The 23,876-nt window shown below is 43.2% G+C and overlaps 1 protein-coding gene across 1 annotated transcript; it reads right to left on the bottom strand.

Moving 5' to 3' along the window:
• Nucleotides 1-945: 945 nt before the first annotated feature.
• On the bottom strand, nucleotides 946-4,616 carry FGF6 (fibroblast growth factor 6). The gene is made up of 3 exons (XM_065665060.1): nucleotides 4,277-4,616; nucleotides 3,306-3,409; nucleotides 946-1,122 (listed from the first exon to the last, which is right to left on the bottom strand). The coding sequence occupies exons 1-3, from the start codon at nucleotides 4,614-4,616 to the stop codon at nucleotides 946-948; spliced, it is 621 nt and encodes a 206-aa protein (XP_065521132.1).
• Between the last annotated feature and the right edge of the window lie 19,260 nt (nucleotides 4,617-23,876).

The following is a 23,876-nucleotide window of genomic DNA, read 5'->3' as shown; positions in this document are numbered from 1 at the left end:
CATCCTAAATGGAATACAGTGCCCTTAAGTATTTATGCTCTTTTATGTGTGTATGCATATAAAGGCACCTGGGCATCTAGAGGTTGGGATGTTTGGTTCATTAAAAGTATGTAATTACGTAGGTACACACACACCCCATGTCTATATGTATACATATGTATTTATATTATAGATGTACACTTTTGTATTTGAGGTGAATCTAAACTAGGCTCACAAAATGTCATTCAAAATCCGCAGCTTCAAATATATTTTGCGTTTGAGGCCCATCTGTCATTTATTCTGTGGCCCTTCCTAAGGGAAATTGATTGCAGATCTCCATTTTGCCAGCAAGTCCTTGTGAGAAGACCATGGAGAATCCCTTCACAGACAGAGGGACTCTGGGAGTAGGCAGTTTGCTTGTGTAGAAACAGTCGTGGAATTGGCATCCTAATGATCAATATAATAGATTGAGGGCTTTAGAAGACAGGACACAGTGTGTAGAAGGGGAGGTGCAGGCAGATATTCAGATGGAGTGAACTGCTTGAAGCTCTGATGAAGCAAAGTCCTCTGATGATTTGGCCCATGGTATGTAAACAGCTCACTATGAAAGGTTATTTTCTGAGGTAATTAGTATTATTTAGTAGATAATCTATGATCAACCAGATGATTACCCACAGCCATTTTGTCTTCCGAATACTTCCTTTGCAATTCAGCTTGCATTTTTCTCTGTTCAGCACCAAAGGAGGCACACAGCCATGTAAAATTTGCACAGAGTAGAAGAGAAGTAGCATCGTATTACATATGCTATGTGATGAATCTAGTACAAATATTTTTATCCAAATATACACATAGATATATAGATTATTTTTTTTCAATGAACAGTATAAATACTTTACCTGGGAGATTATTCCCATGTGCAAAATGAAACAGTTTTTCCTGGGATTTAATCTTCAGCTTTGCCCATGTTCATATTCTCGGTAAAAAGTGGGTCACTGTCATAGCGGGAGAAACCTTGTTTCCTCTCTTCACTCTCCCATGTTTGCTGAGTGCTATGTAAGCACCACAGTAAGCATCTGATTCATATGAGTTGTAGTTATTAGGCAGCAAGGTTTCTTTGAATTTGCACTCATCTTGGAAAACAGCCTAAAGAATAGGAGGTGGGGAAGAACAAAGCAGGTACAGTAAATATCTCAAGAAGACTCAAGTAACTCCTCTTACTAGGGTTAGTACAGAACAGCCTGTTGCAGTGTGCAACAGGTGGTGCCGCAGTGACTGCATCCAACAATAAATCTCCCTCCTCAGTGCTAATTTGGTGTCAGATGAACCCAGATGCCACCTGTCCAGATAATGGACTGTGCACTTCCTGTGACAGATCAAGTTAATTCATCATAAATCATAGAATTCTTCATTTTATTTGCTGCAATAAAAACAGTAGTTTCTGTCAGCATCATGTTCTTTTGTCTAAATGATGCAGCTTTATTTCGTATCTCCCTTCTGCAACAGGTCCTTTAATCTATAAAAGAATGACATGATAGCTGTCAAAACCTTCAGTTCTCATCAAGGGAGTACTTTTTGCTTGAATACTACTATTTGCTTGAATAAGACATTTGAATAAGACCTCAGATCTGCACTAAATCTTTTCTTTAAATCATTAGTGTTGTTATATTTAGCTGCTAGCAAGATATGCCGCAGGTTCTAAGCCAGGAAAGCAGTTTTATTTTTCTTCATGTCATGTCACATAAATCCAAGGAGAGGGAGTTATCTGACAGAGGAGGTGCAAGGACAAGCAGGAGACATACACAGAGCACCAAGGAAATTTAAAAAGAAAGCAGAATAATCATCCAACATTAAATGTTTGGCACACGAGACACCACCAGTGCTGCTCTATTTGGACTTCTTAAAACCACCATTCAAAGCTTGTAAGAGTTTAACTTAGGGCATTGCATTCTGCAAGGGAAATTGCTCATCTCTTAAAGCTTTTAAAAGTGTCTTTGAAGATCATAGAGTCACAGAATGGTTCGGATTGGAAAGGACCTTAAGATCATCTAGTTCCAAACGCCCTGCCATGGGCAGGGACACCTCACCCTACTCTGTGTCATCCAAGGCTGTCCTACCCAGCCTTGAACACCGGCAGCAAAATAAAGAAGACTGGATTGAAACTAGGGGGAAAAATCAAAGGGAGCTCTGAAGACAGACCCTGCATTTCTTTAGGAAGACCTAGCCAAGCAAAACAGTTGGACTTGTGGCTCTTTTTAGGTGCCTGAAATCAGACATGATTAAAAGAATATTCCTAAACTGGAACCTTAAAATGCCCCATTGTCATTATCTGCGTGAGACGGAATCAGTCAGATTAAGAATGGCTATGCGTCCTTTGCAACATTTGTTTTATTAAGCAAGTGAAACGCTTTGTTGAAAGTACAGCTGTTTCAAAGGAAATGGTTTTGTTGTCTCTTGGCAAAAGAGATGAATGCAGTCAGTGCCATTCATTACTTGGAGATGGACTGCTTTTGCCTATCGCCCAAACCCAGCCTCTTGCAAACCTGCTCCCTAACAAGTACTTTTTCTGCTGGATGTTGAGATTGGAGATGCCTGGCTCGTGCCTTGGAGATTAAATTGCATGTAGATATCATAGCTAGCACTTTCTAGATGAGGGTGATGGTGATGGTATTTCAGTATGACCTGCATACCATTGTTAAGAGCTATTATTGTTTTCTCACCCTTTTGGACTGATCTCACAAAACTGGTCACTAAAATACTCTCAAGTGCATGTGTTGACTTTGTAGGGTAAACTTACTATTTATTCTTCATTATGTGGTTGGTTTTGGTAGGGGGAAGCATGTGGTCATGATTTTACTAATGGTAGCTAGTATAGATGGCTCTAATTGTGCCTCTCCTACACAAGCCTGTATGCACACACACACACATGCAATCGCATACGCGCACACACTCATGGGCACACACACACAATTGATCTCAGGGGTGGTTTTGCAGAGCACACCCTTTTGCTTTATAGACAAAGGGAATCAACACAAGTCAGTCTTGCAGTGCTGAGCAATCTAATTAATGCATACTATTTGCAGAATACATTCATTTTCCTAGTGTGCTGCCTCTACAATCTTGTTGGAAAGCTTTAAAACAACAGGCGTCTGACAGCCATGCTGCCAGTTGGACTGAATAACACTGATGACACCAGGCTGGGCAGGGTCCCTCTAATTGTAAGGAGACTTTCTCTGCTTGCAATCAGAGATTTCCACAAGGAAAAAAAGCCCCAAAAACCTTTGCAGCTTTTGTTTAAGCCTCAGAAAACTGTTTGCACTTGCACTCACCGTTCCATACAACTTCCCTTTGCTGTTCATCGCAATGAAGAGAGCACTTTTCACACCAAACAGGCTAACGACACCTCTCTCTACAGTGGATATTTCAAAGAGACCTAAAAAATAAGAAATGTTATCATAGAATTTAGAGCTAATCAAAGGCAACTTAGCTATAATTATTTAAAAAACCTGATGAACTCTTTATATTCACTTATTAGAATTATCTCCCTAGAAATACACAGAGAAGCTTCTAGGTTTTTTACTACATGCTGTAGGATTTTAAAATACTTATTTTGGAATTGTAGTCACATGCTGTATAATTCATTTCCTCCATGAAACTACTTTGATCTGTCAAACTCCTGGGTCTTCCAGTAAGCAAATTATTTGTATCTAATATGCTATAATTACAAAGTGTTAGCTACTAAGCTTCAGAGAAGCGTTTCTTGTATTTTGAAGTCTCCTGTGCTATCTTAGCTGCAAAGGATTTTAGCAACTGCTCTCTACAGAAACTTCAAATCCATAGGGATAATGCTTTTCTTTAATCTTATGGTAGCAGAGGAGCACTCATAAGAACAAGCAAACCAGGAACAGCAAGCCCCAAGTGTCCCAGAAGTACGAGTCAGCTAGGATTCAGAAACCACACTGGCACTCTGAGCTCAGCAACAACCTCTCACATTCAAAAGGCAAATGAGAAGGGAGGAGTGAGGAAATGCAGCAGAGGGACAATTTTCAACCTGGTTTGTCTTTTCTCATCTGTGCAGTAAAGCAGAGTAAAAATAAATTGTATCTAAATTTGTCTAAGCATTTGTGATATGTTTCAGCCTGGAGGGTTCTAATGTTTATTGATCCCAGAGACTTTTAAAATGCAACAGATGCAGCACAGATTAATAATATCAAGTAATAACATTTGCATTCTGTGAAGGGTAATTACTAGAGTTCACAGCAATTAAGTGACATCTATTTCATTTCTGGATGCAACTCACTGTATTGGTTTTCATTGTGAACTCCGCTTATCCTTCCATCTGGGAGGATTTGAAGGTGAAACCCGATGCCCACGTTGCAGTAAAGCCTCCGCTGCCTCTTGATTCCTAGCAAATAGTCACTCTCCCAGTTGCCATCTGACTTCTCCCCTGACATCCCAGCAATGGACCTGGACAACAGAGATTGCCATCCTCTTTCCAGCAATGTGCCATTAGTTCTGCTTACAACTGGATGTGTTGAAGCAATCCCAGTTAGAAAACCCAGGAGAACGAAAGCAGGCAACGTCCGGTGAATGCTGGCTTCGCAGGACATAGTGATGAGAAGTCTTTGTGCAGTGGCCATCCGGTTCACCTCTTGGGCACGTGGTCAGAATTAATGGCCCTAAAAATACCGCCCTTCTTGGTTTTCTCCCTTCAGCATGGTGGCAGAGGCTTATTTTTGGAAAGCAAATAGAGATTGCTGACATGAAACTAAAGCCCGATCGCAGTTGAGCTGGAAGCAGAGACAGGCCGGCAGAACTTGAACTGGTGGGGACCATGTTTTGTAGATCCTGCTCTCCTGTGGGCAGCCTCAGTTATATTTGATTGACCCATCTTTATAGTGCAGAGGCTGTCCCTCCCCGCATCATCACTCTGACATCAACAGCTTGCCAGAGGTGAGCCTGCCATGGCTGTAACATTAACCTGCCGTCCTCCCAGGCTGGCTGAGGTTTGATGAATGCTGTCACCCAAGACCGGAGGCAGGAGTGGGGTTTCATTGGCTGGTGAAAGCAAAGGGGTCAAATTGGTTGGGCTGTCGGAGGCCAAACAGGCAGCTTCCTTATTTAGAGAAGAAGGTGTAAAAACAGTTACGGACCTCATCAGTGAGCAATGAAAACTTTGCAGTCACTTCCTTGGTGGCACGGTCACTGGGTGTACATCAGGGTAGCTCACTATCTGGGGAGAATTGGCTCGAAGTGGCCATTGCTCTGTTTATGCATACCCAGCAAATCCAAGGCCCTTTTTACTGTAGTGGCCCACATGCTAAAACCTGGTCTGTACCTCTAAAAGGAGTGCTCCTGGCTGGCTAACAGAGAGGTAAGCTATGTTTTAAAGAGGGGCTTGCTCCCACTGTTCTTAATGCAAGCACATTTCTGCTGCTTGCAGCAGTGATTCTGCTGAGCAGGGAGCACAGGCTGGAGCATTGATTTGAGTTACAGGTAGCTGGGGACATGGATGCGTTCACGTTTTTCACTGAGATGCCTTCCAAATGATTACATTTCTTTTGGGAGGGTGTGTGCCTCTTGCATAGCTGCAAATGTATTTGTGTTCCCAAGTCAAGGTAATGTGTTAAAGAAGAAGGGAAATGGGCCACACCTCCCCACTGTTTCACTGTCTCTTTTCCTTAAGCCCAAATACTCTTTTTATGTAGTAGTTCATGAGAGTCTTAATTTTCCTCTCCTTCCATTTGCTCTTGTTTCCCCTCATTTTGCTGTCTCAGCTTCTTTGGAGCGGGACAGATTAGGCTTCCAACTTCATTATTTTCACAGGATTCATTAAGACTTTAGTGGGAGAAAAAAGGCTGAGGTTTACGCAAATACGTTTTTCCAATATGCCTGTCAGCTTTTCACAGCATAGCACTTGCGTTGTCTATGTCATTTGAGATCCCTGCATCTTAATAAAGAGAGTACCTGGAAGTATGATTGAACTGAGCACACCCGGCATGACGTCCAGTTTCACATTAACAGGGGTGTAATACGAGGCCTTGGAAACTGCAGGCTGTCAAGCAGGAGCACCCTGAGCAAAAAGGGGGAGATGGCAGCCCTGAGGCAGGTGAGCAGTTAGATTCAGTGACATAGGAAATACTGATTATTCTCCTGGGAGAAGCTCAGCTATAAAAAGATTGGGAACCACTGGACTAGACCCTGGCTTGCACCAGGTGGTGTTTCAAAGCCTCTCTGCATTTGTTGAAGCAGCAGTAGGAATATCATCTGCTTTTTGCTTGCAATGAGAATCTTCAGGCCCTTTCCTCTCCTGCCTTCTATTTAATTTCATGATTTATCAGCTATGCAAAGTGCATCTATAATTTTTAGCTAGTATTTTACACCCCCCTACCTCAGCATAGCTGCAGTCCTTGTGAGAGGCCAGCGTCAGGTTGAAACCAAGCCCAGGGTCACTGTTACAAGGATGATTTCCTAAGCTGTCTTAGGCTACAGTCTGAAGACCTGCCCATTCCCAGTGCATGTGACTTCTAAAAATATTGCCTGATGTCACAGCCATCACTGTCTGTAAAATATACATTCTGATATTTTTTCCAAAGACTTCTGGTTTTTCCCAGAGGCTGTTTCAAGTGTAATTTTGGAGTATGCTTATGATCAGTGTCCTAAGAGGGAAATTAGAATACAACGGCCAATCAGCAGGCAAAACAGCATTTGGGTTGAGAGACAAAGGTGCAGAACTGTCTTTCTGTCACTGGCTTTTGATCAATGCCAATGACGTACATTGTGTCTCATTTTTCAGGTTCCTCACAGCAAAGCCAAGGTACGGGCTAAAAGAGCTTCTCTAACCTGTGCTGGCACATCTGGCACTGCAGATTCCCAACAAGTGGCCCAAGTCAAAGGAACCCTTGGTGGGATGCACCCTATTGCATCCTGGTACCCTTGGTCCTAGGATGAATACAGGGTAAAATACGTGGGACAAGTTCTGCCAAGTCTATGGGATGCACTGCTTTGGCTTTTAGTCAGCGCATCTGGAAAGTGACTGCTGAGAGCTGTGGTGAGCCAGAGTAGCTGGCCCAGGGCAGCTGGGGACAGCCTCTCACCTGCAGTTTCATGTGATCAAGTAGAGATGACAGCATACTTGTATGGAAAAGGTGGCCAAACAGCTTGCTTGCAAAAATTGGAACTTATCTGGCTTGATCTGGAAACCAAGACAAATAACTAAAAACTATGCTTTCATTGGGACATCTGGCCCTCATAAGACCAAGAGTCCTGGTATCTGGTCTAAGACCAAATGGTGTGCAGCTGGGAGAAGAAGTGCATTCTGTAGTCTTGTAGTGCTCAGCTATTCTTCAGTGGAGCTGAAATGAGTCTTGAAACATTCTGTAGTCTGATCTGTGTCCAACAGATTGCTGAGTTTCTGTGTATTAGCAAAGTGGTCTCAAGATGAACTGCCATGTAAATCCTGGAGCTTCTGATTCAATTAGGCAAGCCGTGTCTCCTCTAAAGGATGTCCCATTGTGGTTAAACTTGTCTTCTTGGCCCATGAAGTAGCTGGTTCCAGTTACGTTTTGATTTTCAGATCACATGTTGTCCTGACTTCATGCACCCAGTGAAATTTGGAAGGTGCCATGGGAGACACCAATAGCATTGGCAATAAAACAAATCCTGTGAACTCCAAAATGGTAAAAATCTACTTTGGCAATCAACCTCTGCTTACTGAAAATCTCAAGACCCAGGATGACAGTGCTTACTGCCTAATCAAAGTAACAAGTATTCATTGTCAGTATTTTAGTACAATATTAAAATAACCCCCCTTTGGAGCACAGCATTAGAGATCCACTTTCAGATAGTCTAGGAAAAGCCATGCGGCTGAGCAGTAACATGATAAGGGTGCAGAGCACATCTTTCAAAAACAAATGATGACTTAGGATCCCAAGTTCCATTTTCAAAGCTCTAAAAAGTCTCTCCCTATTCTAAGGCCTGGAAAGAGCAATTCCTCACTCAAACACATAAGGACAGACTAAAATTACTCACCGTGCCTGTGATGAAGACACAGGCTGTTGGTGGAACAGAGGAGAAGGGAGATTTCCAGGTGACAAATCTGGCTGTTGGGGCAGGGGAAGTATTGCAGGCTCTAGATAACATGCATAAACCCCTGTTGGACCAAGTATGACCATGGAGTCCCATCAGACCATCTTTCAGCTAAGGGAGTTTGTTGGCCAGTATGTAGAGATGTGTATGTTAGCCATACAGATACCCAAAATGTATAAATGAGACAACAGACAGCAGCTTGCCTGAGGCTCTTGGAAGCTGAAGTAAGCAAAGCTGCTGCAACGAAAGTATCACCTCATTGTAAGTGCTGACTCCTAAAGCAGATAAAAGACCTCTTCAAACCCAGTCTGTCATCACCAGTCAAAAGGAACTCAAGATACGTAGTGAAGACTTAACAGAGGATCTACCTTGCCCTTCATGTCAGACACAGAGCGATCCTGGCTAGGCCACTGGGACACATGCATTTTGGTGCAAGTGAGTACTTGGGTAGGAAAATAAGCTAAACAATGTAGAAACAGTTATCCTCCCGTTTCTCAGCAAGGTCTCTTCCTGAGTTTTCACATGCTAGCTTCCTACAGGCAGGCACAAATGACAGAACAGCTTCTTGTTATTTTGTGGAGAAAAGAGGGAAAAAGGAGCCACTCCTGAAGGAAACCATGGAGGATTTAGGACTAGATTGTGAGCTTGCTTGGAAAAAAATCTTGGTTTGCCTCTTATTTTTGCTAAATTCGCATTGTGAAGAGGGTATGTCAAGCACAGACATAGTCAAACATACCCACCTTTTTCATTCCAACTGAACCACAGAAGCTAGTTCATAGGTACACAGAGTAACTTTGCTGTGCTTGCACACAGACAGGGTTATGGGCAAATCTTGCTCTTTACAACACAACCACAAAATCCTTCTTGCAGCAGAGCTGTTCTCGATGTGCCATGATATATCAGAGCAGAACTTGCATCTTTTATCTTTACTGTTTTCTGCACAAGATCTGTCCCTAGGCTTCTGCTTGTGTAAAGCTTGGCATATGGTGGTTTAAACCCAGTCACTCATGCAGTTTCTACTCCCCCCCATTTTTTAATTTCCTCCCCCCCCCCCCCTTCTCCACTCCCAGAGGGATGGGGAGGAGAATTGAAAGAATGTAACTCCCACGAGTTGAGATAAGAGCAGCCCAGTAACTAAGGTATAACACAAATCACTGCTGCTACCACCAATGATAATAATGATAAGGGAAATAACAAGGGAAGAGAATACGATACCACCCGCCAAAACAAGCCCAACTGAGAAGAGAGTGCCCTTCCGGGTAACTCCCAGTTACCTCCCCGGGCATGACGTGCTGTGGTATGGAATACCTCTTTGGCTAGTTTGGGTCAGGTGTCCTGTCTCTGCTTCCTCCCGGCTTCCCCTCCTCCCTGGCAGAGCATGAGCTTCAGAAAGTCCTTCATCAGAGTAAACATTACTGAGCAGTAACTAAAAACATCGGTGCTATCAGCGCTGTTCCCAGGCTGAAAGTCAAAACACAGCGCTGCACCAGCTGCTAAGAAGGAGAAAAATGACTGCTACTGCTGAACTCAGGCCAGCATAGAAACCCAAAGGCAGGAGGCCCTCCGTGAAAGGAAATTGTCTCAACTTCTGTTCTAGGGGGTGGGGAAGGTCACCCACAGCCTGCAGAAGCAGTTGGCAAGGAGGCGGAGGGGGAACAACCAAAGCTGCTGGTAATTGCGTTGACTCCCCTGTGGAGCTCTTGCCAGGGCAGGTTGAAGGAGACTTGAAGATTTGGAGCTCTCTGGAGGTGCATAAAAATCCTTCTGAGGTGCAAAGCTGTCAGCTGGAGGTGCATTTCAGGGTACCTGGCTTTCTGGTCCTTCTCCATTCATGGGCACAAGAAAATCCCACCCTGAACAGTTCTGAGATGGCAGTATCTGCCTCTCCACATCTTACTGAGGTTGAAATGGCTGTTATAAGCCAGAGTGGTGACTCCCCGGTGAACGTGTGGGTTCCCAACCTGGTGCTCTGCACACCAGCCCACACTGCTTCTCTCATCACCTCCTCAGCTGTTCCCGCTCTCCAAGGACAGGCAGCCCAAGGGCAAAATGCTGAGCTGAAAAGAAGTGACAGCCGCCAGCCCCCACAGGGATCTGCTTGGTGTTATTTATTAGAAGGGTGGAATGACGTGGAACATGTTTAATTTGGTTTCAGTTTGTTACATGCATGATTTTCTCATTACAGCAGGAACAGGCACAATACAGGAACAGGGACTGCTAAATGTCGCACCCAGGTAACATTATTAATAGGAAACCAAAAGGAACTTGGTTTTGTTGTGGTGGTGGTGATGACATTTTGTCCAAGAGCCCAACTGGATGATTCCTGACCATGGAAGCTATTCAGATGATATGCTGTAATCCAGAATAGAAATCTGAAGGCAATTTCTGCCACTTGCCAGATAACTGTCTTCTTTGTGCTGTGTACAGTTACCTCAGTTGAAGACTTTCTCTTGCATGTTAATTCTTCATCTGTTGGTCTGGATTCCTCCTCATATTTCAGGGAAAAGTTCTGAATCCTGGACCTTTTGTGCAGTCATCTGAACTCTTGTTTTTGTCAAGCTTTGCTCCTACAAGGTGGGTAACACTTGAAGATCTAAAGCTTGTAATCCATCTTCAATAGCAGTTGTGATCCGCTGTCTAATTTTCAAGGAAAGCATCCTATCTTTCACATCTCCTCCTGTTCTTTCCCCTCACCCTCTTCCCATTGCCCCTGCTGTACTGGTGAAGGAAAAGAAGATACGAAGATGACGGGTGAGGGATGATGGGAAGAGGTGAGGGAATGCAACACTATTTCATGTTTTTCTGCACTCACAGCATCTGAAGCATCCAAAATCCCGCAAGGCAGACAGGTGTGTAACCCTTGTTGTTGTGTTGCTTTCCACAGTGGAAGGCTGAATGAATTACTGGAGAGTGAGAAGAAGGGGTCAATATGCAGGGCCTCCCACCACGAGAGGAGACGCTGGTCCTAGGAAAAAAGTCCTTAGGCCACATGGAGAGGGGGGGAAACTGCTTTGTGTTCAGGCCCCTGTGTGTGGGTCCATGTGTACTGAGGGTCTCAGCATGCAGTACAGTCAGTGTGATCTACTTCACACAGTCAAGGAGCCCATAACTCACACAGAAGGTGTCTTCTTCAGGATAAGCTGAGGCATTCCAGAGGCTACACTGCCTTCACTGACGAGGTCTGTGTTCCACAGGAGCTGAAGCACCTGAAGACACCTAAAGAGAAGTCTTTTACCCTGGAAATGAATCCCTTCCCTGGCACCCAGCAGCCTGTCTGGGAACAGAGCAGCAAACAGACTGTAGGTAAAAGTGTGTGAGCTGGTATTGGACCCAGCAGCATCTGCAGTGACAGTGTCTACTTGGAAACCTCTCTCCCAATGGCATGTTTCCCAATTAGAGTCTGAAAAGCAATCTCAAGTCCACAGTCCAAAGCCCCACAAACCCTTCACACATGTTTGCAAAGGGCAGGTGCCTCAGTATCCTGTCTGCATTACCTTGGATGTTTTCAGGGTGTTTCAAAGACCATGTTCCTTTGTTTTGTGCTGGAGCATTTGCATATTCCCAGCAACACAAGGGTGAGTGGTTAAACTGGATCTATAGGAGTAATTCTCTCTTTGAAAATGAGTAGTATTCTCTCTTTGAAAATGTGCACATAAAACTGTATCCTGTTCTCATCACCAAAGGTCTAGTAAAGTTACAGAATGCATTATCAGAAAGTTATCTAAATGGGTGGCTAAATGTTCAGCCACCAGATATTCATCCAAAGAGAAAGTTCGTTGGTTAAGTGAAGAAATGGAGCCATTTCAGAAGTGGTCTAACATTTTGGTTAGATTTGCAGGCTAAAGCAAACAGGATAAGTTGTCATACACAAATGCAGCAATTCAGGTTTTGTTCCTGTAGCTCCATTTCTGAATAGGGGAAAGAGAATAGGATAATAATTTTTCACTCCTCAATAGCAGGACAAGTAACACAGCAGAGGGGCTCAAGCTATGCCTTAGCTTATTGAGGAGTTCCGGATTTGTACAGACCTTGCAAGGGACCAGGAATGCAAGAAAGGTGAGCTGTTTAAGTAATATAACTGATAAGACTTAGCTCTGCAAACAAAGATTAAGGGAAGAAGTCTGTCTAGGAAATGGAGAAAAAGGAACAAGAATATCAAAACCACATCTTTCTGAGACATGAAGGTGGTGATGTGGTATTCAGGCTCATGTGTGGAAATTTATCTGGGGAATTGTGAGGAGCACACCAGATCTGCAGGGCCATACAGGAGAAAATAGAAAAGTGCAGAGCAAACACTAAAAAACCTATGGAGAATAGGTAGCTGTTAACTATTGTGGCTTACACCATCAAGGACCAAAGATACTTGGCATGTGGCTGGGATCAACCAGTACCTAACTCTTAGCAAGTCATACTTTTGGATATGGAATCTGGGAATTTTCACACATTTAAAATTAGGCACATGCTGCTGCAGATTGCTGAACTGGCCTGACTTACAGCAGTAAAGATAGGCACAAAGTAGAAGTGTTTTAATATCAGAGCATTAAGGTGCAGAGGGTGCAAAATACGCAGATATGAATCTCTTTTTGGTATCGGTATTAGAGAAGAGGTGAAATATATGAGATGGCCTGTATCCCAGTGGCATAATAACATTAGTAAAGAAATTATAGAAAGAAACATGGAAAAAGGTAAAATACGGCATTTAAAAAGTGTAACAGCCATAAAGTGAGCTCTGCTCGCTCTATGAGACCTGTACAGTTCTTGCAGAGAGCTGAGATGCACCCTGTTAGCATCTTCTATGCTTGAAGAAGGGATACATTTATGACACACTTGCAATGTTCAGTTACTGTGAATTCTCCACAGAGGGATGGCAGAATGACTTCCCTGATGATACTCAGGACTCTGTACAAAAGGCATTTTTCCAAGACAAAGAGAAGCATTCCTTCTTAAAAAAAAAATAAAAAAATAAAAAAGGTACAAACAGGAGTGCTTTGAACCTTGGAGAGTTGCTGAGAGCACCTTCAGCCTCTCTTTGAACATCTTCAGCATGCTCCTTGTGCATCCTAATGGCTCTCCATTGGACTTCCTCCAATCTGTTGACTTCTCTTGTGCTGGGATGCCCTAAACACGACATAACACACCAGATGTGCGGGAAATAATAACTTCTTAACTTCTGTCAGCCCTTGACTGCCTGGTTGCGTTCTTCCTAATGCAGCTCAGTATGTGTTTGGTCTTCCTCACCACAGCTACTAGTTTAGGTTTGGCCCATTCTGCACCAGGATCCAGAGCCTCCTCTAAAAGTAAAGCTGCTCCAGCACCAGTCAGGACGCAGCCTGTACTATTGGCAGGAGTAATGTCTTTGCATTTGTTAATGCCAGGCTACATGAGTCCTATCAACCCATTCCTCCATCTTTTCAGGGTGCAGATGGATGTCAGTCCTATGCTCACTGTATCAGCTTTTCCTACTGTTTGTTGCTGTGAGGTGCAAACTTGGTGAGTCTGTGAATATAAACCAATCTGGTGCTAGTGATGGAATCTTCCTGAAATGCCTACTGCCTTTATGCATCATGTTGTTTCCACTCACCAAATTGTCATTCAACATGATTTTGTACTATGTGGTTATCCCACAGAGTACCCATAGTAAAAAGCAATATGAAAAGAAGTGGTTGGGTTTCTGCCAGAAAAGACCTCATTCTTTAACCTCATATTTTTAACACTCTTTTAATCTGTGTATTGTTTTAGATGTTTTGATTCTAATCCCTGACTGTACAATATAGTTAAACTGACCGAAGCTTCTTCCTCCTGAGGCACAACCCAAAGACGAGGTGAGATCAGTTTTAACCTCATTGATTACAATGGACATTGAGTAATATTTTGAAAGCCTTCAAGTCCCATTTTCAGAAAGGAACCCACCTCTCTGTGTCAAAACATCCTCTGCTCCCAGTGCATCATCGGCTCCTCAATACTAGTGCCATTTTTGACACTGGAGTCTGGGCGCTGCTGAAAAGCTGGCTTTAAGTAACTAGAACATCAGTGCCCTCTCTCCAGACATCATGCAGGTTTCGTGACTGCCTCCTTCTTTGCCTTGAAATTATAATTTTTGATACTTACTCTGCTATGACAGTAGTAAATCTGAGCACAGAATAAACACTTTGTCCTCAAGGCTGTAGCCACCTTGTTATTTCTTTGTCAGGAGCCACGGTATAAGGCATTTATTGTGATGGCTTTTAACACATGGAAGGTCAAGATCAGATTCCTAAAATATTCTAAAAACCAGTTATAGCTTTAACAGTGACTGTAGTTAAATATGAAACCTAAGTAATTTGTGCTATTAAAGAGTCTGAGTCTTATTTTTATCAAATGATGCTATGAGGGCATGTTCTAAATCAGCCAAAAGCTCTTGTAGCTATAACAGCTTCACTCCTGCAATTTTTAACAGCCCAATTAAGTCGGTATGGCTTCTCTGTGCATTTTGATAGCACGGAATTCTTCCCCTGACACTGAGCAGATCAGACTCTGGAAGATTAAACATTTGAAGAAGACACAGGCAAGGGAAATGCACGAGCAGAATAACAATGTTGAGTTTATTTTTTCCCTGCAAAGATGAGTCTCATTTGAACAGGGTCAGGTTGTGGCGGATGCACCAGACTAAGAAATAAACCTTTCATGCATTCATGTGACACTTCTCCTCTTGACATCCCTTTCCACACTATCGTGCACTTTTCCATATGCACAGGCCCAGTTTAAGATTCCGCTGCTAATGACGATATGCAACTATTCCAAGCATCCTTTAACCAGAATGCGTATTCTATGCAGGATTAAAGAATAGTTTGTCTGATGCACACTAGACAGGCGGTATGGAGCAGGGTCAAGGCAAGCATGTAGCAGAGCTCTGAAATTTCCTTTTTGATCAAGCAAGTATTGAGCATATGTTCGCAGCTGGAATGTGTGCTCAACTTACTTTAGTGGAGTTTCAGCACTGACCTTTTGCTGCATTCCTCCAGCAGCAGTAAAATGGTTCTGCTTAAGTAAACTGACATATACCACGTGCAAACCCAGCTGTCTTCTCCAGCCCACCATTTCTCCTACTGTTACAAAAAGCCTGAGGCATGGGAATGCTGTAATGTAATGTGTAATAACCTATCATGAAAATAATGTTGTGAAAATTAATTGTGCTCATGGCACAATAAAATCCACCTTAAGAAACCAGTTTAAGAACTGGTCACAGGAGTGCATGTTAATAGGTCCTAGATTGTTGTACTTTATTACTGTCTGGTTGACATAAACAGGAGGTTAAAGCCTCTTCACCATCTGCTGCTGAATCTTGTTGCTCTCACCAGTTTGACACATCCTTTCCTCTCTTTGGTTGCTTTGTGTTTGCCACCTTTGTTCTAGTTTTGTTTTACTAAGCATCTGACAGGCCTGGATCGTTATGACTCCACTGTAAAAATTAAGATGGTTTATGCAGCAAGTAGGTGTTCTAGCAGGCAGTTCTTACTGGGCAAAATGGTTCTTTACAGAGCTATTCATGACTGCAAGCTCGACCCTCAGTGTGAGCAGACCACAGGGCAACAGCCAGATTGTGCCCCTGTACAGTGGTATCATATTGCGCACAGACCAAAGCTTTCCCAGATGGCTTGTTATTCCAAGTACCCCTATTTATGAGATGTATTCAACTTTAGACATGTGGGCGTGGGTTTCAGAAAGCACTGAGCATCCCCCATCTGAAAGCCAACATGCTTAGGCTGACTTAGTTTGATTTCTCATTTGAGAAGACATGGCCTGGAGTCTGGACAGACAGGAGAGAGCTTTCCTTTATGTGAGTGGAAATGATTCTCAAAAGTCATAAGTGGATTCATCTTTTCCCATAAAAAGGCAGAAAATACACAATGGCTGGATATAGTGTGTACTGTATACAGCCTGCACTGTCACATTCTTGGTGCCTTTTTTGGGTGTGGAAGCTGAAAAGCCCTGGGGAAGTCAGGAGAGATCCAAAGACTCTTTTTTGTTTTTTCTTAATCCTCTCATAGGAATTACAGTGATCTCTCCACTGCCCTGCTCAAATAAATATTCTAGCCTTGATCGAGCTTTCTTCTCAGTGCCATGACATCAGCTGAAAGATTATCAAATGAGCAGCTGCTCATTGCTGCTGCCTTTCAGTCGAACAACGGTGGGTCAGTTTATACAGGGCAGCAGAGGAGCTCTTCTGACCCACCCCGTTCTGCCTGCAGAGGCTCAGGGAGCATCTAGGGGAGCATTTCACCCTATGGCACCCTTCAGCAGAGAGGAACCAGCTGGGGTGATCAGCTGCAGGCAGTCACCGTTTCCATGGGCAGAGCTGCAGCCAGAGAACAAGTAGGGTTCAGAGCTCCAGCAGTTTTCCAGCCTCCCTTGGTAAAGCTCACTTCCCAGTCCTGGTGTGTTTGCTCCCACAGACGTGCTCAGCACTGTAGCACTTTGCTGCGTACTGAATCCAGAGCCCCCTCAGCCCAATTAGCAGCAGAGAACACTAGTCACCCTGAATGACAACAGTCAGCGGACTATGGAAGCACCATCTACTGTGATCGTAAGGGAATACTAACGGGTGTCTGCAAAGGCCACTGGATGCAGGTCCTCCTCTGAGGTCTGTATTTTTAGCCCCAAACCCTTTTTTGAGGTTAGGCACCAAAGACGAACGACAGTCAACCTGCTCTTTTCTGCTATGGCAGGGATGCCCTACATTTGTATATATTTTTTCTAGTACATAAGACTATAATCAATCTCTTTGAAGCAGGAAACTAAGTTTACAGGCCTCTTATCGTACTTGTGGGTAGTTCAGCGTTATATTCACTAGCAAGTACACACACTGACATCCACACTGACACAATAGGCATTGGTCTCCAGTCTCACCAGTTGCTGGCTTCTTAGGCTCATTGATCCTTTTTGACTCATGGGCCCCTTGCCAGTGGCTGGCATTCAGACCTCCGTACACACATGTGCACCCAGAACAGAGGGCCCCTCACCCAGCAACAATGGTTAGGAACAAGGGCTTAGTAAGAAGAGACTGTGGTGACCAGGAGCAAGGCAAGGCCAGACAAGTGTGCTGACCAGCAACCTGTTATGTGCAAGGGTGAGCTTTTCACCCCTTATCCCTCTGTTTTTCTATGCTTGATCCTCCCTAGTCTACCTTGATCCCTCTCTCCCCACCTCTGGTCCTTTCCCTAAACATCCCATGATATGTCTGGTGCTATCCCAAAATGCTGTTTCCTCAGCATGCCCCACTGAGTCACACACCCCTATAGGCAGTAACCCACCTCAGCCTGTAAAGGGACACGGAGACAAGGGGGCTGGTCGTCCTCATCAGGAAATACCTTTATTGACTGTAAAATACATGTGAACAGAAGAAAAACTGTGAAATGTTACCTGCTTTCAGCAAATTATTTGCCACTGTAAGCAAAAGTAAGATATAAACTGTTGTCTGAAGTGTGGTGCACACAGATAAAGAATCAACAAGGCTGAATGTCCCTTCCTTTAAACTCTTTGTGTACAAATACCCTGGATGAGCTCTGCACATCCCAAAGATTTTTTAAATATGAGCGTGGCCCCTTTAATTGCAACATGGGTGTGAGATCATGCTGTCATAGAAATGTTGGTTGGAAGGGACCTCTGGAAGTCATCTAGTCTAACCTCCCACTTGAAGTGGGACTCTTGCCAGCTCTAGAAAAGATCAAGCCATGGCTGACCTTCATGCCATATTTCCAGACGTAGAGAGATAGCCATCTAACTTAACATATGATGATTACTATAGAGCTAAGAATAATTTTCTGACTAGGGTGATCTTTTGAATACACTGGATGGTATCTAATCCCACTTATTGCATAGAGCTTTTGCAATGGATTTTCTCTCTCTTTTTTTTAACTGCGAGTTAAATGTTCAGAGCTTTCTCTTTCACTGCAAGGGACCAGATCTTTCGAAAACATAAGCACCTGAATAACATTACTGATATGAATTTAACATGTAAGGGTCTATTAATTTGTTTCCTTTTTCCTGAGATATGCACGACCTACACTGATGCACTGCTAACAAGGAGGCTTTGTATATTTGAATGGTGAGGAGCTGTACATATTATTACTGGAAACCCATCTGCCCACTGGTGGTTTATGCACATTATGACACTTATCCAGCCCTCTTGTACGCTGTATCTCAGTTTTGCAAGGGTGAGTTTCATAACCAATGGTTTTCAAATGAAGAAGCTGAAAGGGGATATGTTGGTTAAAGATGCCGTGAGGCACTGGTGACACCAAGAAAATGAGTCTTGTTCTTTGACACCTAGTATGGATTTTGAGCCTTTAGATCTGGCTGCCAGATTATCTTTCATTTAGAAGAGCTGCAAAGATTTGATGTTTTGAACACATTCATCTTGTTTAACCATTACATGCTGCTAGAAATAAACTGGGAAGTGAAATCTTGGGCCCACTGCAGCCAGTAGCAAAACTCGCACAAAGTTCAGAAGGACCAATAGTTAACATTGCTTTGCTGTAAAAAGCCCTGAATTTGGTTTAGGCATGCAACTGAATGGAGAAGACTGACTATAAGGTCAGCCAATGTAATGGTATTCAGCAAAGATTCATCACATGAAGGTTTTGGGCTTTAGCTTATCAAATTATGTAGTTCCAGTGTAAAGAGCCTTGATGTTGCTCTTCAGAGAGCAAAGAAGTTTAAACAGATGGGCAAAGGTTTTACAGGAAACATCTGGAAAGATTCACCTCTGGCTTCCTCACTCGCATCTCATATTAAGTACTTGAAAGTTACTTGAAAGCCTTCTTTTAGTGTCGGTTGGAGTCATCCTCTTGAACACAAGTCTTCTGTTTTTACCTGTATTATTCAGCTGATCAGCAGAGAATTTCCTTGTTTTCACTATGTTTTTCTGTATTTTTCAGCTGGAAAATCCTGCTCAGCTCTCCTAGGTAGTATTTTATGTATGTGAGAATTAAGACAGGCTCATGAACTGAACTGTAGTTAATCTGATAACTCAGAGGTAACAGTTATGGAAGAACAACTGAGCCATTGCAGTTCTCATCCTGCTGTTTTCAAGGCGAGAGAACGTAGCTGTTGAAGGACATTGGCCTGGCTGGAAAATCCTCTTAATGGTCTTTTTTCTGGTACAGGACTGCAGTTATAAGTAATTAGCTTCAATTGACCTGTGGGTGCTGGTATTTTCCTCTGAGGCCTTATCAGAATTTGGGCATGTTACTTACCCCACTGCAGACCACAATGTTCTGAACACCCATGGTTGCTGGAGTGTTTGGCTACAGAGGCATAAAAAGCCAAGGTTGTGAGGAAAGTCTGACCAGACTTTAATAGTAAAGTGATCAAACCTCTTTGGATTTGATCTGAAGATCTCCAGTGCTCTTGAGTCACTGGTTTTTTATTTTCACTAATTGCAGTGGCCTTTTGAGTTAGGACTTCAGTATTCCTGAAGTACGTAAAGGACTCTGATCTCACAGAACTTTGTGTCCTACAAATAGTGAATTCCATGTTAAAGACAACTAACCAACAAACACAAAAGCAACAAGCAAGCTTCCTTTCTGCTCAGGGTGCCTGTGGTTGGGTTGACATGAACCTAAGGCTGGAGAGAAAGCTATGGGAATGAGTGGCCTCTGCATTTCACAGAGAAAAGCTGCTCCCATCTCTGTGTGATAGAACATCCTGTCCATCGTCCAGGTGATTTCTAATGCCCAGGTGATTTAAAGTTATTTTAACTTTCCTATAGCCTGATAATGTTCCTAGTCAGTAAAGTTTTCCTGATAAACTACATTTTATTGCTTCATATTTTATCCTACCATTATCTGGCCCAGTTTGTAGCTTCATAGAGTCATAGAACAGAGAATCATAGAATCATTTAGGTTAGAAAAGACTTCTAAGATCATTCAGTCCAAGTGTTAAACTAGCACAGCCAAGTCCACCACTAACCAATGTCCCTAGGTGCTACATTTATATTTGTTTTAAAGACCTTCAAGGGTCCCTGGCAGTGTTCAAGGCCAGGCTGGGCAGAGCCTTGGGCAACATGGTCTAGTGTGAAGCATTCCTGCTCATGGCAGCGGTTTGGAACTACATGATCTTAAGGTCCTTTCCAACCTTAACTATTCTATGATTCTATGGTGATTCCACCATTTCCCTGGGCAGCCTGTTCTGATGCTTGACAACCCTTTTGGTGAAGAAATCATCCTAAATATCCAGTCTAAATCTCCTCTGGCACAGCTTGAGGCCATTTCCTCTTGCCCTATCACTTGTTACTTGGGAGAAGAGACTGACACCGGCCATATTACAACCTCCTTTCAGGTAGCTGTAGAGATCGATAAGGTCACCCTTCAGTGCTAACAACAAAAATTCTTCAAGTCTGCTGCTTATCTTCTGTGCAACTGTCAGCTATATATCATTCAACCATTTGAGTCTTTCCATTTTTAAATCAACTTAGTAGAATAAATTGTTTGATGCAATGGCAGGCAATTTAAAAGGACTATATAATTTGAAACATACAGAGTTTGACTTTGCTGGTATTGGGTACTTCACAGTGAGGCAGCTAATTCCCATTAAGGCTATGATAACCCGAATGTAAAGCTTTGCCATGGTCCACGTGCCACGGACTGGATGTCCAGAGTTTTTATGCTACTCGTGTTGAATGCTACATCCATCACTTAGCTTTGCCTGTACATAGCCACCTCTGTTGGGTTCCATGAGAACTGTCAGATACCATGTGATTCAGAAACACAAGTAGAAAATATGTTATGGGAAAACCCTGCCTTCCCTGAGGACTGCAGAGCACATCCATTAACAAAGGCACAACTGAAGAAGCAGTGAATCTGCACAACACATTCCATCTACTGAAATGGCAGAAACTGGTGCTAGTAAAAGCATCTGCACCAAGGAAAGCACAATATCCCTCACAGTCAGGCAGGTTCCCTGAATTATTCTGTAGGTTTAGAAATCAGGCGAACCTCAGAAAGATGCCAATGATGTATTTTTATCTGCAGTTCATATTTCTCAACAGGAAGACTCCATAAAAAGAGCTGAGAGGCACTAGCTCTCTACACAAGGGTGGTGTGTGCCATTTTGCATGTAGTAACATCAGCTTGTAAGACTTGCCCATAATTTATGTACTGTTTGAAAGAAAGAACCACTTCCATGGGCAGGAAGAATTTTCCAAAATGACTAAAAACATATCCAAGATAACAACTGGTGGTCAGGCCGCGGTTTCCTCTTGTGTAGCTGGTCGCTCACATCCTCTTCTGTAGCTGGTCACTCACATCCTCTTCTGTAGCTGGTCAAGCTTCAGGCCAAGCTCCTGTCATGAGCCCACTGCAATTTCCACCTTTTATTGGTGAGCAAGCAAAGATTCATTTCTCAAAAAAGATGATTGGATGCCTTGTGCTGGTCGGCTTTCAGCTGCAGAAATAGGCACACACAAGACTGATAACGTGGATGCTGCACACAAGGAGTGGCGGAAGGAAGCAGGCCCCTGTTTGCGGAGCGATGCTATTTCTGCTGGGATTTAAACGGGTTGTTTGGAACAAAGTTGAAAAGTGACTATAAATGACTTGCATGAGTGAGTACAGAGCAGTTTGGAGGATTATAATTTATGCCGGGCAGGAGCTGTTATGGTTCATCTTAAAGCAGCCTAAAATAAGACTTTTGGGACACAATCAAACCAGCCTCAACTCTGGTAACTTCCCAGTTCAAGACACTCCTAAATTTGTATGGACAGGGTTTCTTACTACATAGGACCAAGGGCTTTGAACTCTTACTGAAACCACTAGGTCTCCAAGATATACTCTGATATTTGGCACTCTTACGAATGAACCAAAACCCATTAGGAAAGCACTGGCAGTGCCATGTAGCATATGACTATCTTATACCCCTATTCCAAACCTGAATTAATTCAATTTGAGGATTTCTTCCCCCAAGGTTTTGTCTTTTACAGAAAGTATGTCTTGAAGGAACAGAGAGCTTTTCTCTCTACTCCTGTGTGCAGATTAAAAACCGATCAACATATTAAGTCAACCAGGGACAAACCACGTCTGTCTGGACCCAGATGGTCATGCATGTGCTTCCCAAAGATGGAACACAAGGGAGCAATCAATCCGTTTCAGCCGAGCAGTTGGGAAGGCAGACACTTCCCAAGGTAAGCCCTGTCTTACCACCTCCCAGGCAGCTTAAGAGTACTTTATAACACACAGGCATAGCTGTATCCTCCTGCCATTTTTTCAGTTACGCAGGGGATATCTCTCCATTCTCAGAGAAACTTTTGTACATTATGATAGGATTTCTAAGTTTTTAGAAATACTGCTTCTCTAATTCTTACATATTTTTCTTTGCTTACCTTTATCCCTGTTAGTTAAGTTGAAACCCTTCTTGGAACACGCAGTACAAACCCGCCTCCTCTTCAATCTTTGCACTCTTTAAATATTTACAGATGGTTTTCATATTCCCCTTCAGTTGTCATTTAGCCAGTGTTGCTGTGTATGTCTTCAAACTTAGCACCCTTGGAAGGGCACACAAGGCCAAATTATGCTCTCAGTTACATCTGTGTAATTTTGGAGTAAGTCAGTGAACTTTAGTAGACTGGAATTTACACCAGCAAAATGTTGATCAAAAGGTGACTCTTAAATAAGGTGAGTGCCAAATAAAACTAGGGGGACAATCAAAACTAACATCACGTCCTGCAGGCCCTGGACTGTGCAAGGTTGGTGGATTTTCTACCAGGGCGTCTTCTGCTTCATTCACAGTGACTGAAAATTTACAAGACATTGTGAACCGCAACAGCTACCTCAAAGATGTCAGTGTCTACCGTGGCTCTTCTGAGAAATGCAGGTAGAGCACTCTGTGCTGAGTTCTTTCATGATTTAACACTGCTAGCTTTTGGGGTTTTTTTAATGTGCTACATAGAGTATTTGCTACTACATACTTCATATTTATATGTCTGTGAAAAACATGACCCAAGAACATTGTTTTGTTCTGTGACTCCACCTGAGAAAATGTCTCTGCCTCTTCTTGGCCCTGAGTAGGGCTGGTTGAAAGCACTGTCCCATGTCAGTTCTGAAAGCAGAGAAACTGGTCAGTGAGACAAGAGCTATGTACCATGTGCTTAAGTCCATAGTGCATTTTCCAATGAAAAAAACATCATGTGGGAAGAAAGAGCCCCCAAAACGCTTTGCTTGCCAAAGCTATTTTCCCCAAGCTGCACTTGCCACCTCACTTTACACTATCTTCTACCACCTCTGCAGTCTTTCTGTGGCCTGCTCAGTTCATTCTGCCACATTCTACTGAACATCTAATGAATGTTTCGCAATCTGCAAAATTATATCAGTTATTTCCTAGCCATGTCCTTTGGTCTTGTCTAAATTGTTGCTGTTCCAGCTGACTTCTTGTACTATCACTCTTCCGTCACAGCCACATTAAAGAAAGACTGTTAATGCAGTCAGTGTTTTTCCTTGTTGAAAGGCATTATTAAACTTAGCAAAAGAAGAGCTGGCTGTTCACTGACAAATTTCTCTGGGCTGTTTTACACTGCACTCTTCCATTTCCTTATGCTTTGCTCCTTAATACCAGTAATAGGTGGGATTTGTGGGTGCCCTCCATTTCTTGACCACTCAGCCCAGCTATTTCAGGTATGATGTCTGTCACTGTATGAATTGCCATTATCTCTGCAGGTTATCCACTTTCCCAGCCTTCCTATGGGCCTAGTGACAGGGACTGCCTCCTGGGAGGCTGGTAGAGGTTTTCTCCTCCTCCACAGAGAGCAGCCCTTCCTCATACTTACTCAGTGGGACACAAGC

The sequence above is a fragment of the Lathamus discolor genome, chromosome 1, assembly GCF_037157495.1.
Source record: "Lathamus discolor isolate bLatDis1 chromosome 1, bLatDis1.hap1, whole genome shotgun sequence".
Lineage (NCBI taxonomy): Eukaryota > Metazoa > Chordata > Aves > Psittaciformes > Psittacidae > Lathamus > Lathamus discolor.
The sequence above is the reverse complement of the archived record's forward strand: the minus strand, read 5'-3'. Positions and strand labels throughout refer to the sequence as shown.